Source organism: Cydia pomonella, chromosome 13, assembly GCF_033807575.1.
Source record: "Cydia pomonella isolate Wapato2018A chromosome 13, ilCydPomo1, whole genome shotgun sequence".
Taxonomy (NCBI): Eukaryota; Metazoa; Arthropoda; class Insecta; order Lepidoptera; family Tortricidae; genus Cydia; species Cydia pomonella.
This window is the reverse complement of record NC_084715.1, coordinates 8,412,031-8,430,038: the sequence shown is the minus strand read 5'-3', so window position 1 is coordinate 8,430,038 and position 18,008 is coordinate 8,412,031. Positions and strand designations below refer to the sequence as shown.

The 18,008-nt window shown below is 36.6% G+C and overlaps 1 protein-coding gene across 1 annotated transcript; it reads left to right on the top strand.

Moving 5' to 3' along the window:
* The first annotated feature begins 214 nt into the window (after nt 1-214).
* On the top strand, nt 215-17,003 carry LOC133524555 (uncharacterized). The gene is made up of 4 exons (XM_061860640.1): nt 215-303; nt 653-763; nt 4,885-7,199; nt 16,993-17,003. The coding sequence occupies exons 1-4, from the start codon at nt 215-217 to the stop codon at nt 17,001-17,003; spliced, it is 2,526 nt and encodes an 841-aa protein (XP_061716624.1).
* The last annotated feature ends 1,005 nt before the right edge of the window (nt 17,004-18,008 follow it).

Here is an 18,008-nt window from a genome sequence, read left to right as displayed (position 1 = left end):
TTAGAAAAAAATGATATTAGGAACCTAAATATCATTTTTAAAGACCTATCCATAGATACCCCACACGTATAGGTTTGATTGATTGTTTCATTTTACAATTTGATACATTTTACAATTGACGGTTTTTCCACCGCGATACAACCGGCTGACGGGTTTTTATTTAATTTAAAACAGCATCTAAGCAATCATCTGACAAAGTATCAGCCGGGAGACGATGACTGACAAAATATGCTCCTGGCCCGCGGTCTACGATGGCAACCTAGCTTTCCTAACGTCTAATATTATACAGGTTATACAGGCTAAGTACTTTTAACGGCATATTCAGTATTGTGTTAAAATTAGAAAAAAAAATATTGAAGCGATTTTTTTTTTGTATTTAAAAATCTGACAAAGTATCGTGTGTGAAATCCTTTAAATATCTTGGGCACTGGGTGATGGAGGACCTTACTGACGATGTAGACATGGAGAGAAAGCGTAGGGCATTGGCTGTCAGGTGTTATATGCTGGCTAGGCGATTTGCTAAATGCACTAGGGAGGTTAAAATAACCCTTTTTAAAGCATTCTGCCAGTCATTTTACACCTGTAGCCTATGGACGAATTATACACAGCGGTCATATAATGTCCTGCGCATACAATATAATAATGCATTCAGGACCCTGCTGCGGCTGCCCCGGCATTGCAGCGCATCGGGTATGTTTGCGGCCGCACACACCGATGAGTTCCACGCCATCATCCGCAAGAGGGTGGTGTCTCTCATGCGCAGGTTGTCAGGCGGCCCCGGCGCGCTCCTGAAGACATTATCATCCAAATTTGACTATCCTTTTGTGCAGAAATGGAATGACATTACATTACATAACAAAATCCACTCACAACTAAGTTTTACAACTAAATTACAAAAAGGCTTACGACCTCTACGTAATTCTAACGATCTTTGTCTTCAGCCAGCTAGAACGAAATGTGGCAAAAAAAATATTGGTTATGAAGGAGCACAATTTTACAACAGCCTACCTAAAGAAATTAAACAGTGCAAAAATTACAATGTTTACAAGCGAAAACTATTGGACTACGTAATTCATAATATCTAAATACGGCCCTGGCAAACATTCCACATGGGAACAAAAGATATTGCACTATTAAGTAAAATATTGTCACTCAACTCAACGAGTATGTGTTTAGAGTTCAAAGTGCAATACGGCTAAAGTATAAGTGATAAAATTACTTAGCAACAGTTTTTAGTTAGTGAAAAATAAGCAGCTTGTATTTAATTTGGACATACCCACATGTTTATTTTATATTCAGTACATATTATACAGCTTTACTTTATTGAGCATGTTCGTGTGCCTATTTTTGGATGTAATACTCGTAAATGACATGTTCTAGTTTTAGTTATTAGTTATTTTAATTTGTTAATTACCTGCATGCTCACTCATATTTTGTATTATCTTGTATTTTCTCTATTTAAGTGAAATGTTAAATTTCTTTTGAGAAAATAAATTTCTTTAACCACACATTCATATGGGTTTATGACATGCTGTTGCTGACATTTTATTTTTATACTCTATTTAATCTGATTTTAATTTTGATTTGAACTTGATTCTAGTTGTGATATTAATTTAATTGATATATTATACTAGTTCATTATTTAATAACAATTTTAATTTAATTATTTATTTGTGACTGTGATTATTTATTTAAAATTAATGTAATGATTATACTGTGGATACTAAGTTACTGACATAGTCTTAAAGAAAATTTGTAACTAATCTTACATATATGGGTTTACCTGAAATAAATAGTTCAATTCAATTTCAATTTAATAGGGCAGGTCGTTTAAGTCGGCCAATCCACCATACAAAGGCCTTACATTTTTCGCGTGAAAATATATTTTTTCTTTTTCCTAATCAGGACAGAATGTAAACGGATCCCGGCTATTTTTGTTACACCTTGTATTAGGTTTAACCCATTGATGAAGAGTCCTCGTTTTCTGTTGATTTACTTTATCTTTCGCTTCCAATTGTATCTGGGATTTCCTCAGTTTCTTTTTCCTTTTATTTTTCGCTCGGCTTCCGGATTTTGCCATTATGAGATTACCTATAAATCTTTTGAGTGTGGTGTTTATAGAGGACAAATGGACAAGTTAAATGTTGACCTTACAAAAACAAGTGGAAAGTTTGAGAAGAAGTCCTAATAGGAACCAATACTTGTTATTTAGCTATAACGTACAAAAGCTGTAAATTTTAACGACTAAATCTATCAATTTTACATTTTTGGTCTAAAATCGTGTTAACAGAGTAAGTAGTTGACTACTAGCACTGTTAACGTTATCTCTTTAAAACAAAACATACATACTCGTATGTAATTGTATAATTACTTTAACGTCAAAAATAAAAGCCTAAAGATGATTTCATAATTTCTTGCCTTATTTTATCATCATCATATCATCAATAGCTTCTGCATCTTTGATTGTTAGAACGCTGGGTCAAGTATTTATGTTTGGAAATATCGTTTTACCTTCTTAAATAAAAAAGTACGGCATATTTATTAAGTAGCTTATCACACACGTGATTTATTAACTTTTGCATTGGTTTATTTTTTTATTTGGCATTATCACTTGCTTGTCGTTCTCCTAATCCAATTGATTTATTTAGTAATAATTATTCACTGGAGCAGACAATTCAACGACGTCACGCCTTTGTGTTGCCGAAATTAGTGTTGTTTTATTTTTATTGTTCTTTAATTATATATAATGGGTTTTTTACTTTGTAATTTAATTATTTTTTAGTTCAGCTATATTGTCCAACCTCTGTATGTATTTCCTAACTTTATTTGCAAGAAGTTAATTTTAGTTGTCAAATTGCCTGCTAGATGTCGCTATACCATGTGTTGAAAATCCTAGATCGCGGTGTTAAGATTTTTCCGAGAAACATGACGTCTGGCCGGTACTAAACATTGTCAAGCTTTTATAACAGTTGTACCTCTATTGAATTTATTACATTATTGTATAGTCAACAAGAGTGCTTTTCTTTTTGGGCCTTTTTACATGGTCCTCCGAGTCGGATGAGTTCGGCTAGTGGATTCGGTAAACTTCGGGCCAACGGACGCCGGGCAAGGTAGTGGTTTGCTGCCAGCGGTGTTAAGGCGAGAAGAGCCTATGTTTCCCGGAGCAGCGTGTGACGTAAGCAAATGCATCGTGACGTCAGCGGTGAGAAGCAGCAGTATGACGTAAGCGGATTATATGTGTGACGTAGTGAAGTGGCAACCGTGAGTACATTAAATTATTAAGTAGTGCAACTGTCAAAAACTTAGTGAAATTTCAACAAATTTGGACTTTGAATAAATTTCATCAAGTTTGGACATAGAAAAATTCCTAGCAAGTTTGGACTTAGAATAGTTTCGAAGAAAGTGGAACGACGGGGAATCCACGCCCAATTTTGCCTAGATATTGCTAAGTTCCAAACACTTAGAAAATTTCACCATGGAGGCTCTTATAAAAGTGCAACAGGACTTGTATTTGAGAATAGATAAGGCTAACACTAACTTTAAAAAATCGCCTAAGGAACGGCTTAACTCTGTAGATTATCTTAGCACAAGATTAGAAACCTTAGAATCTTTATGGGAAAAGTTTGTGTCAACTCATACTAAAATCATTCAAGAGTCTACTACACTTGAGTTCAGCGAGTATATTACTGAAGACATATATTCTAATGCGGAAGAGTTATTCATGGATTATAAGTCGGATCTTAAGATTGCCTTAAACAAACTAAATGTTTCGATTCCTGGAAAGAGCACTGAGTCTACCACAATTGAGAATAAGTTTGATGTTAATCAAGGCAAATCGGTGATGGTAAAGCTACCAAAGATTTCAATTCCTACGTTTTCAGGAAATTATTCTGAGTGGATTAGCTTCAGAGATCTATTCACGTCGCTCATCCATAAGAATAGAAATTTAGACGACGTCCAAAAATTGCACTACCTGAAAGGTTATTTAGTCGGTGAAGCTGAACAGCTTTTGCGTCACGTACAGATCACGCAGGATAATTACAGCGCATGTTGGGAGAAATTGGAAAAGCGCTATAATAATAAGAAGTATCTTTCTAACTGCATTCTCAAACGCTTCATGAGTCAGAAGAATATTACGACGGAGTCCGCGAATGCACTCAAAGAATTGCTGGACACTACAAATGAGTGTTTAAATGGATTGAACAACTTAGGCATCGACACAAATACATGGGACATAATTGTGATTCATATAATTTGTCTTAAATTAGACAACGAGTCTAGGAAACAGTGGGAACTTAAGGTTAGCGAGTCTTCTGAAGATTTGCCCACACTCAACCAACTTCGAGAATTTTTAGAAACCCGATTTAGGGCACTCGAATGTTTTGATGGGAAATCATCGAAGACTAGCTTTGTTTCAAAGAAACCCAATGCACAATGTAGTAGCAACTTTAAAGTGCATCATGTCACTGAAATTTCTTGTTGCTATTGTTCAGAGAATCACAAATTGTGTAATTGTAAAGGTTTTGCAAAAATCGATGTTGATGCTCGACGTGATTTCATCCAGTCCGGTAATTTTTGCTTCAATTGCTTAGGTTCAGGTCACAACGTATATTCCTGTCGCCAATCTAGTAGATGCCGAATTTGCAAGCGCAAACATCATTCTTTACTGCACCCAAAAACTAGCACTCAAGCAACCGATTCTCAAGTCAAACCTACTCAATCGGTTGAAGGCAGTATTGTTGCACATGCAACAACAGCTCCATCATTATCGTGTGATGAGCCCAATAATGTAACAACTTGTTTTTCGACCAGTCGTGGGCAAGTTTTCTTGCCAACGGCTTTGGTTCAAGCTCAGTCGAAAACAGGTTCAGGTATAACCCTCAGATGTTTAATCGACCAATGCTCGGAAGCCTCTTTTATAACGGAGTCTGCAGCACAACTGCTGGGACTAAACAAGGTTTCCCACAAGAGCACAGTCACGGGTCTAGGCGGTGAAGAGAGTTCACCTGTGAACTCTAAGGCGGTGGTAAAGGTAAAAATTTCATCACTCCTAGAACCTGACTTTGAAGTGAACGTGCATGCTCATGTTTTGGGCAAGGTAACATCGAATCGGCCGAGAAAACGTATTGTCATTGATTCGTGGTCTGAACTGTCTAAATTAAATTTAGCAGATTCCACATTCAACATTCCCGGCAAAATCGACTTGCTCCTAGGAGGAGAGGTGTACGGTCAAATACTTTTAAACGAAATGATCAAAGCTCCACAGGGAGCACTCATCGCTCAGCGAACGTCTTTAGGCTGGATCGTTTCAGGGCCAACTCACTTAGGTGAGTCGGAAATTCGTAAAAGCGTTAGCGTTAACCACATTCATTTAGATGAAAATGAGTTACTCAAAAAATTTTGGGAGCTCGAGGCTGACCACATTACGACAGATCCCAAGCAACATTACACTGAAGACGAGAAGAAATGTGAAGAATTTTTTACTGCTACCACTGAACGTGATAGCACAGGTAGATATATTGTGAAACTACCATTTCGTGATCAAGATCCCAGTTGCAAACACGGAAACTTTGTGCCTATTGCAACTAGGCGTCTCAACCAATTAGAAAAGAGGTTCGCAAAAGATCCTGAAATGAAGAAACGCTACACAGATGTCATCAATGAATATCTTGAGCTAGAACACATGGAAGAAGTTCCCCCAGGACAGGAGAACAACCCAGATGCAGTTTACTTGCCACATCATGCTGTCATCCGAGATGACAAATCCACGTCAAAGCTTCGGGTAGTTTATGACGCGTCTTGTCCTGGCTCTAATGGCGTATCCTTAAATCAAGACCTATTAGTAGGTCCAACTCTGCAACCTGTTTTGCGTCATACCATCCTTCGTTGGCGTTGCCATCCTATATGTCTGGTAGCAGACATTGTTAAAATGTACAGGCAGGTGAAAGTGCACGAAGACGATGTAGATTTTCAACGCATCCTATGGCGTGAAAACTCGGGGGAGAAGATAAAGCACTTGAGACTGCTCCGAGTCACTTTTGGTACGGCATCAGCACCCCATCTCGCAGTGCGTGCTCTTCAGCAAATAGCCCACGATGAAGGATCACAGTATCCAAATGCTGCTGATAGGGTCCTCAAGCATTTTTATGTAGATGATTTGTTAACAGGGTGTGAATCTGTAGAAGAGGGTAAAGTAGTGTACCAAGAGATGAATGAACTTTTGAAAAATGGTGGATTCGAATTACAGAAATGGAGCAGTAATAATGAAGAATTAATGCGTTACATGAAAGAAACTGATGGCAAAGAGGAAGGAAGTCTCCAGTTGAAGATAGACGTTGTCATGAAAATTCTGGGACTGGTCTGGAATCGCAGAAATGACGAATTTGAATATTCGGTACAGCTTCCTCCACTCAAAGTTCCTGTAACAAAAAGAAGTGTCATATCTGACATATCAAGGCTGTTTGATCCACTTGGTTGGTTAGCTCCAGTGATCATAGTGGCTAAGATTTTCATCCAGAAATTGTGGCTTTCGGGAATCGAATGGGATGATGAAGTTCCACCACAATTACTGAAGAATTGGCTAAACTACAGAGAAAGTCTAAACCAACTTACCGAATTCAAGCTGCCTAGGTGGAACAACGCTAGATCCAATGTAACTGCGGAACTTCAGGGATTCTGCGACGCTTCTAATGAAGCGTTTGCTGCTGTTGTGTACTTGAGGACTGTAGATGAAGAAGGAAAGGTGCACGTGTCACTGATCACGTCCAAAACTAAAGTGGCTCCTATCAAACAAATTTCTATTCCACGACTGGAATTGTGTGGGGCTGTGTTACTCAGCAAATTGCTAGTTGAAGTAGCCGACGTTATGAGTATCAGCAAGGCAAACATTCATGCATGGACTGACTCCACAGTGGTCATTTCTTGGCTAAATAGTCGTCCAAATCGATGGAAAACTTTTGTCGCCAACCGTGTATCTGAAATAATAACATCAGTTGAGCCGCACCAATGGTCCCATGTCTCTTCGAAAGATAATCCTGCAGACTGCGCGTCTAGAGGTACACAGCACCTGAGTAAAGAAGAACTCTGGATAGAAGGTCCGTCGTGGCTGAAAAATAAAGAAATTAGCTACAAAAAACCAAACATAAAGGACACGAACTTAGAAGAAAAAAGCACTAAAGCATGCTTCGTGAATACTTGTGGTAATGATGTCACAGCAGATGCCGAAGAAACACTTATTTCAAGGTTTTCTAAATTGTGGAAACTGCTACGCGTTCTGGCTTTCTGTAAACGTTTCTTGAAATGTGCTAGAAAAGAAAAAGTAAGTTTATGGTTAACAAGCACTGAAATACAAGAGATTTTGAAAATGTGTATAAAGATTGTTCAAGCGAATCATTTCAAAGAAGAATTGAAAAATCTGAACGAAAATAAAACAATTAATAAGAAGAGTCAATTTACCTCACTAAACCCTATAATTGATGAAGATGGCATCCTGAGAGTTGGTGGAAGATTAGAGCATGCTGGAATCAGTGAACAAATGAAACACCCAGTTATAATTCCACATAAGTCGCACTTCACAACTTTGGTCTTAGACAACGCGCACGAAAAAACTCTGCATGGCAACCCACAACTGATGCTCAATTACTTAAGATCTAAATATTTTGTCATCGGAGCAACCAATTCCGTTAAGTTATTCGTTCGCAAATGTGTGACTTGCGCTCGCTATGCTGCTGCATCGCGACATCCACTGATGGGACAGCTGCCGTCAGTTCGAGGAACTGTCAATCGCCCCTTTTTTCAGAGTGGTGTGGACTATGCTGGTCCAATAAACATGCGCACCTCAAAGGGAAAAGGCCACCGCTCTTACAAAGGCTACATCTGCCTTTTCATTTGTATGGCTACAAGAGCAATACATCTTGAAGCAGTCAGTGACTTGACAGCTCAGGGATTTATTGCGGCCTTTAAACGCTTTACAGCACGCCGTGGTCATTGCGCTGATTTGTGGAGCGACAATGGAACAAACTTCGTAGGAGCTGCTCGTGAGCTGAAGCAGTTATACGCGGAAGAACGATCAAGCATAGCTGTGGAAATTGCCGACCAGCTTGCTACAAATTCCACTAATTGGCATTGGATTCCTCCACATTCTCCAAACTTTGGAGGCCTCTGGGAGGCGGGAGTCAAATCCACAAAACATCATCTTAGACGAGTGATTGGAAACTCCACCTTGACATTTGAGGAAATGGCAACAGTTTTAGCTCAAATCGAAGCTTGCCTTAACTCAAGGCCTATGTCAAGAATTAATAGTAGCAACATTGATGATCCTATACCACTCACTCCTGGGCATTTTCTGGTTGGAGAGCCCCTAGTACTTGTCCCGGACTCTAACTATGAGTGTACCAATGTAGGTAGTTTAAGAAGATGGCAGCTAACACAGAAAATGGTCCAAGATTTCTGGCGCCGATGGTCGCGTGAATATCTGACTCAGTTTTACCACCGTTATAAGTGGGCCCATCAAACTCCCGAGCCAGTGGTAGGTAGTGTGGTGTTAGTAAAGGAAGATAATTTGCCTCCAGCAAGATGGTTATATGGTGTAGTCACTGATAAATACCCAGGTCTGGATGGAATCACTAGAGTAGTTAGTTTACGTTGCAAAGGGAATATTATCAAACGACCTGTTGGCAAACTATGTTTTTTGCCAATAGAAACTTAGGTTGTTAGTTGTTTTTTTTTTTGTGTCTTGTTTCTTGCCAAATATAAGTTGAAGTTTTTTTAATTCTGAGTTTGTAGTTATACATTTTGGATATCACATGTTACAATTACTTTCCACTGTGCCATGTTACATGACATTTTGTTTTTTTGTTAGAGTTAGTTGTCTCATGGTGGGCGGAAATAAGGACACTCGTGTTATTATTGTCCTTGGTGGGCGGAATGTCCAACCTCTGTATGTATTTCCTAACTTTATTTGCAAGAAGTTAATTTTAGTTGTCAAATTGCCTGCTAGATGTCGCTATACCATGTGTTGAAAATCCTAGATCGCGGTGTTAAGATTTTTCCGAGAAACATGACGTCTGGCCGGTACTAAACATTGTCAAGCTTTTATAACAGTTGTACCTCTATTGAATTTATTACATTATTGTATAGTCAACAAGAGTGCTTTTCTTTTTGGGCCTTTTTACAATATTATCAGTAGCATTTTACCACGACCAGGCGTAGCAGCAGCAACCCCGTTTTTAGTCTCATCCATTGCGTTTACTTGAGGGCTCCCTATCATTCCATACTGTCCCAGCAAGCAGTGAATATGAAACAGAGGAGAAAAAAGGCTGTTGTATTAAGGCTGTTATGTTATAGTAAAGGGTAGCGGAAGGGAATAAATCCCGCTATCCGAGCGTTGGGGATTTACACCGGCTATATTGCTTCCAACTGACCGGCAAACATACATGTATGTGTACATGAACACTATAAAGCTGCTAGCAAAGCTTCCAGTTTAATAGGCATTATATACCTGGATACCATTTTGTAGCAAAAACGTGGAAAATAGGATGCAAAATCTTACAATACGATAATAGCTGTACATTACGACACAAGTGCGAAATATGTACTGTATAATTATGTACTGTAAAGAAAGATACGTATTGATAATATAATAATATAAAAAATATCATAAATTATTTACTATTTTTTCACCAAAATTACTTACTTTTAATTTTGATTTGTCACAATATCACACTAATTGAAAATGATAGTTTAAATTATTAGGATGATTAACCCTCTCACAGGCTACAATGCAATGCCTTCTGATTTCAACAATTAAAGTAAATCTTAACGAGCTGGTGAGATAATAATTCATATTTTATTTAAACTCGAGTCAAAGCGCTCAAATAGCAGAAAGTAAAGTTGCGATTTTGCATACAATTTGTTAGGTGCCGTAAAACTGTTGTCCAGTACTACAACTAGTGGGTAGTGGCTCTGTGAGCTGTAGACCTCGCGGTTAGCTAAAAATTTAAAAATACTTAGATTTTGGACTATAATTAGCTGTTTAACGATGGTAATTTTGTGATAATTTTCCAGGGATCTTAACTCGTTTAAGATGAAACGTTCTCGACATTTTTCCCTCTAAATTTTGGACCTAGATGTTTATTTTATGTTTTAAATATTACTAGTGTGTACGTTTTGCTTATTTGATAGTCTAGTTTCTATAAGAATTAGTTTACTTTCAAAGCGCCGTCAACAGACGCCTAGCATACAAAATCGGCAGCAATAAACATAAAAGTCCACACGGTCAGACACGGATGATTTCTTTCTCATTCCGTTCCCAAAATTTCTTTACGATTGGTTAAGTTTTGGAGGAGGAGACTGTCGAGAACAAATCCTCGTTTTCTGAGATTTACACGCAGGATTTTTTGCCTAAGCTGGCAGCTGGCTGGCTGGCCTAAGGTTGTCAGTGTTGTAATTTTAGGAGCCACCCCCATTAGCGACACGGAGATATTTACCTAAAATTCTCAAATCTGAGAAGGGGCTTAGCTGGTATTTCCTCTTAACTCGTAATTTGGTTACATTTATATCAACAGTTATGTCATTGGAGCCGCGGTTTATTTATGGTCTGTTGTTTTACAGAATTCAACAGTTTGGCGTGACATCATCGCCTTACAAAACTTGGTATGACGTCATCTCTAATTTTCTGAATTTAGGTAGGTACTTACCTTATGTAATGGTTACAGAGGGAGAGCTAGCCCCGGAATATGGTTTATGATTTCGCAAGTAACGAAACTACACAGTTCGTTTGGAATACTATAACTTTTAAGTTTTAAACTTACATCTTTCGAGTGGCCTGCATTCTACTCCTCCTCTAACCATAAAATCAACCAAAATATCGGAAAATTTCCCTGTGGCAAACGTCAATAAAACTTTATTACAATCGGTATGCATTCGGAATCCATAATGCATTCGATCTGCGGCGTTCCTTCTTTCCCATAAAACACATATGATTCATAAACGCAGTTTTGTGCTTGATATGATAAATTGATAACTCATGAACTATATTTTTATGGTTATAACTTTGCATCTTTATGAAAAACCAATGCAATATAATCTGGGATCCGAAATGCAGATGCATGTTTACCTAAAGGTGTCAAAACCATAGAAAAAATTAAGCAAATATATAAATTGCAGGTAGGTAAATAAAATCCCATCAAAAACAATACTTGTCAAAAAAACCAAGTCTCGCAACTCAGTTGTTCTGCGGTAAAAACTTGTGAGATCCATGTAATACCAAGTCGGTTATTAATTTATTCAGTCTCTACTTAAGCGATGGCCATCGCCTGAAAACACGTGTAAATTCAATCGCCTGAAAACAAATGTAAATTCAATTAGGTATTTAGTGCGATGGCCAAGTCTCAATATATTTATATAAAACATTAAAGAATTTTAATATTGATATGCGTCACTATAAGATGCTGTTAATTATTACGTAACAACTTAATGCTTCGAGTACGGAGATTCCAGACACAATTGATTTTCAATTGTTATGGACCACGACCGTGGTCTTAGAGACTGGACGTATTAAGACAGAAATTCGCTTAAGTAGAGACTGAATAAATTAATAACCGACTTGGTATTACATGGATCTCACAACTTTTTACCGCAGAACAACTGAGTTGCGAGACTTGGTTTTTTTGACAAGTATTGTTTTTGATGGGATCTCATTTCTTTTTGTATTTTGTAGACAGTTCTACTTTTTTCCTTTTCGGTACCTTCTACTTATTGTATATATGTATAAATAAAACATAAAACATCGTTACAAATAAAGCCAATATTGAAAAATTTTACTGAAGACTTGGCTGTATGGGCTTAATTTTCTTTGCGGTCTTTTCTAGATTTTTTAGTTTTTCCTTGATTCATACACCAAACACTACTTATATTCCAAATTTGAAGCTTCTAGGTCTGCTAGAAGTGCCTTAGAATTTTGATGTTCGGTGAGTCAGTGAGTGACAAAATTAAGAAATTTGACCCGTTATAATTCTTAAAATACTGGTTCAAATTGAATGAAATTTGAAATATACCGTGTCTTTACAATGCCTGCATGGTTACTGAAAATTTCAGTCTTCTAGTTTTATCCACAACGAAGTTAAAGGGGGTCGAAAATGGTCTGAATTGCTTCGAGAAAAGGATGGTACGGCCGTGCTTTTTTGCTCGACTTGGTGGGGGCACTGCCGTGCCCCCAGATAATATTTTGTGGACGTGTTGTAGGTGCATGTAAAATAACTTAAAATAAACCATTGAAATAAATAGGTAAGTGTTGGTTTATGTTGACTTTATTGCTTTATTTAAAAATCTTGACAAATTTATTATTAAATTATACCGAATCCAACTCAACATCGACGCCAAAGTTTAGGTAAAAAATGCATTCGAATTTCCGAACCTTGAATGTAATAAATTATTCATAGCATAGCAACCTGAGAATACGTTTCGTCTCTACGAAGCATCATCGCTAAATTCCGCCAAACCATTTTGTGGGCTGCGGCGTAGCGACAGACGACGACGACGACAGGCGACGTGATCGTGGTATATTTTTCAATAAGATGTTTTCGGGAAAATTACAGGAATAAAAATGCGGATTAAAATGTAATGCGAAAGATTCAGAATTTCGACCGTTAAGATTTTTGACAGTTTATTGACTTACTAAATACATACTAGTTTTGTATTTTGTTGAATTAATTTAAGATTGTGGTCACATTGTACTTTACAAGGGGTCGATTTTTTTAGTTTCGATCGCTCGATTTCGTGTTCTCTCTTTAATACAATACTATCCCCACTACTGGCATACTGTATCTCCAATTTATATGGCTCGTATCTTAAAAATAGCATTTATGTATGTATGTATGTATATACTTTATTGTACATAGAAATAAAAACACGAAAAACACAGTTGCAGAGTAAATTAAATACAACACAGGCGAACTTATCCCTGTATGGGATCTCTTCCAGTTAACCTTTGAGGAAATGAGTAAAACAGAAGTAACGGTGAATCAATGATAAACACAAACAAAAGTGTACAATCACTGAAATTAATGAAATGCACGTTATAATAATTAATAATATAACGGCGTAATTAATGAATTTCACCGTTATCCACAGTTTTTCGAGTGACGAAGTCGAGCGTTCGAAATTAAAAAATCGGCCCCTCGACAGTCGTGAACTCGTGAAACATTTATTTATTTTATACGCTTTTTTATTTTTTATCTGACACGTGCAGACCTTTAACACCTCCAAATCTTATTATTAGGTATTATTTAGACCGTGTGGACCTACTAGTGAGATTATACGTCTCTATAATATTATATAATATTTACTTATTGGATACATATTACATACTAGTTATGTACATATTCTTAGCATTAGTTTACAAGACTGTTAGCTTATTGGTATTTCATATAACTTCACTTTTGACGCTTAGAAAGCCTTTTACACCTTAAATCTCATTATTATTTTCTCTGCTATGGAGGCCTTTTATATAATATTGTACTGACTTCAGCAAGAGCCCTTGATGCCTCCTTGCAGAATACATTTCAAAATTATTAATTTTGAAATATCTTGTGCTTTGATCGTATCAAATAAAAGTCAAAACAATCACCTTATTTAATGTTGAAACCTTTTTAACATTAACGTTTGAAATTCACATATGTAAGATTTTCATACTGTTATTTTATTGTAAGTTACAATAAGATTTTGCGTAATGCAAACCAAAGCAATGGTAATTTATTCAATACTACTTAATACCTCTTGAACGTATCTCTAATTCGGTACAGTATCACGAACTATATAGAAATCGTCTTAGTAACGGGTGATCTCCGTCTTTCTAAAACGAACTACAATTATGCAAGAGAGTGATGAACATTTCATATTAAATTGATATTATATTGGCTTTGAACTTATGTTTCTACTTATGGCCCCGGATTTGCCAGCATTAACTAGTATTGAACAAATGATCATTATTAACCTAATATTTCGTTTTCATCGATTCACAAAAACGGGAATCATTATTATTGTGAAAACATTATGAGTTGAATATTAAAGTAACAAAAAGAAGAGGTGAATATGGTTCCAGAAAAAAAAATTAAGGGACTAAGAGGTCAAATTTGTTTTTAAGTCGCTATAGCATGCTTGAACGTTGTATGAACAAATGTTCTGTATCTCATATTTTGCTTGCTATATATTGTTTAATTATGTCTACAGATATTTCGAAAAATATACCATATTACAAGTAAGTATATAATTTTTCCGTGAACCCTTTTCTCGAGTTAGAATCCGTATAAATTCCCTTATTATGCAATGCTTAGACATGAAACTTTAACCAATAGTGAACGATAATATTTTACTTCTATAAGAACTAGAGTTTCATTTTGCACTTGTACAAGTACATAGGCCGAGACTTAAAATTTAAGGCCGTCGGGTACCCGTTACATCGGGAATTGTTGAAATTTTAAGTCTTCAGCCTGGTTGACCACATGCCGTATGCGGCTGCACGCAACCCGCGATCAGCCGCAGGCTTAAAAAAAGGTTGAATTCATGTAATAATTACTGGGGAATTTTAGTTCAATATATGTTTTTTTTTATAAATAAAATAAATATGACATTCTTATACAGATTGCCTAAGTCCCATGGTAAGCTCAAGAAGGCTTGTGTGGTGGGTACTCTGACAAAGATATATGTATATATATAACATACAAATACATAAATACATAGAAAACACTCATGACTCAGGTACAAAATCGGTAAATAGTTTGTAAGTTTTATTCTTAATACTAACATTTATAACCCACTGTACTTTCTCAACATTAACAGCTTGAATAAAAACAAACTAACATACATACCAATTAATAGGGCAAGTTAAATAAAAGCTTGTAGCAGGACAGGAAGTAACAAAGCCAGCAGCAGTGGTTTATTATTCAAAAACAGTAAACAAAGTTTGATACAAACTGCATACCGATAGCGAATGTCTGGCAGACAGCATGTGCAATATGCATATTGTATATTCTACCTATCAGAAAAAGGGTGAGATTTTTTTTTCCGAAGTGCATCGTCGAAAAAACTCGTGTGTAAAAAGTGAACTAAGTACTTTGATACACTTATTGTCTTCAGTATCAGTTAATAGTAGGTACTCATATAAAATCATGTTTACATGATGAAGAATGTTCCATTTCGTTATTTAGAAAATATTATTCCTGCCTATGCTCTCTGAGGAAATCTAGAGTCCGCTTGGTAATCTCATTCCGTGAATTGCCACACAAGAAGAAATAGGAATTATTGGGATTAGTTTTGTTTCTTGATGATGTTTTTCTTCACCGCACAGCAATTGGTATAAACATTAAACGGTATACATTAGTTTCAAGATACAAATTTTTAACGAAACGGTTTGAATCCACAAATCCATATGCTTTCCTGCTGAATGCTGACTGCCAGTTCCTATACCCTTGCGTCGAATGATGGTCCTAAATGCCCTAATGACAGTTCCTTTAACTGTCTTTTGGTTGGACTTGATTAACAAAAACGATAATTCGTTAAACCGTATTTTTAATACTTGAATGTTTGTTTTTGTTTTAAGAAAAGGTAAGCATTTGACCACAATGGTAAGTGAACATGCTTACTTAAAAGAATTCCAAAGAAAGTGAATTCCACTACTTAGACCTTCGCATGATAAAGCTGAATGCGTAGCGTTTAGTGCGAATCAGTGGCAGAGTAAAGGATGTAAGGGTGAAAAGTAAGTCCGCTTTTAGTCCCACGGTGCGGCCCTTGGTTATTTCTATAAAAATGAATATGTCAAAAAATTACTTCGATCATTTTAGATGACATCTACTCCATATAGAAATGAACTGTCCTAGGGACCATCATTTGACACGAAAGGTATAATAGCAACTAGGATTTCAGGAAATATAACCTAGCCTTAGTAGTTTTACAATTATAAGTAACTAATGATAAGAAAATTTGAATTTCAAAGGACCTCTGGATTTTAAAAGTAAAACTCATTTAACCCAGTAGGTTTGTATGAATAAGTGACATATTAAAAAAAAGGTATAACTCCCTAGGGAGCTATAGCTTATTTTTTCACAATCCATGACTCCCGCGGGAACAAAATTGGCCTTTGTCCTTCAACACACCTGCATGAAATAAACTCTTTTTCGAGCAAGTGTGATGAAAAATATTTTTACCACAATTTTCACTCGTGGCCGAAAGCCGAATGGGTCTCAACATTTCATGCCTTTACGTCAAATAATAAACAAAATGGCGAATGCTATTTGTAATTTTACTGTGCTTATATAACATTGATTTAAAAGCTTAGTATTAAAATTGAAAATTCGAGTCATAAAAACTCTCGTTAACAATTTTGGCCATACCTCCCTTATTGCACAATGTATTTTTCTGCCCTCCGGGCGGAAAGTGTCAACTTTGCTCCCATTGCGCTAAACGAAGTTGCCGCTTTCCGCCTCCGTAGAGCAGAAAAATAGTATGCGCACCACGGGAGGAATCGTAGGACATTCCATCCTGCGTGTTTGCCACCCTCGCCTTCGCCTCGGGTAACAATTTTACACGCGGCACGCAATTTCCTACTTTTCCTCCCTTGGGACACGAATAACTAACTTATGTCATTCATAAGTTAATAAACAGGTCCATTGTAAGTGTGTGTTTATGGGAATTGAAATAAATGGAATTGTTCTGAATAAACAGAATTGTACGCAAGCATATAGATTACAGTCTCATTGAGGCATATCGAGAATGCAGCAGACTAGAATTTCAAAAATATGATCCGTACTTCAGTTGCAAATACGCTCGTGACGTTGTGAAAATACTCAGCCACAGCGTGCCCCTTATTCCTTATTCTTAAATTTAAAATTAAGGTATAAAATTACACTAAAAGTGAATTAGTTTTTCGCGCTGGTTTGTTTTACACAGTAGCTACGCGATACACTATTTTATTTTTTAATTTACGTTTTATTCCAGTTTCTGAATAACGCCCCAACAAATCGAAATGCATTTCCAATATGCTAGGAGAAGTTTAATATCGTAGAATTTTCGCTAAACAGGGGCGAATGTACTACGCAGAGATCGTTGGTTTTGAAGTACTTTATTATATAAACCTAGGAATCTATTCGCTCAGAACTCCATTCTATACCTTGAGAAAACCTCGGCTCTCTACCGAGGAGCGAAGCTGGAGTATTTTAGATAATATAGTCTTGATAAATTTCCCGTGGTAAAATGGTTGACTTTGTGCATTATACCAGACCTATTACTTCCCTTTTTTTTTGTCCAAAATGCTAGAAAGTATTGATTGTTTAGTATTTGCAGGTTTCTAATAGGTAAATCTAATAATATGACTTGGATTTCTCCACTTTCCATAATGAACAGAACTAACTAAATATGAAATATTCCTATCTCCGCACCTGACATATTCTTGATTGCGATTTACTACTCAAATCTAGTTGAGTCAACAAATACATGGATTAGCAAACAGGCGTCAATCGGAGGAAACGTAATTACTCTGCGTAATTCCACATCTGCTGTAGGCCGAGATACATTACCTATTAATTCAAAGTGATCGAGTATGAAATACTATCGCGTACCTACATTGCTAGGAAAGGATAGATCATCGTGAAGAAAAGAGTTTCCACAACGATCGGTGCTAAAGCAGTTAAATTTTCGCCACGGTTTTGAAAATGCCCCATTTATGTTGCGTTTTGTATATATTTCTCTATTATAATACAATACAATACAAATCCTCTTTATTACACAACCTCAGAACAAAGGTACATGGAAACACATATATAATAAATGCAGATAAGAGGTAAACAACAGGCGGCTCTATTTAATGTTTTCTTTTGATGATTTGTATCAAAAATACATTGATTGAGTAAGATGTGTAAAATTTAAGACAATTTCGTGCTCTCAATTAGATAGGTAAACGAGATGGCGCTGTACGGCTTCATACATTTTGCGGTAACTCTGATTGTCAAAAATTG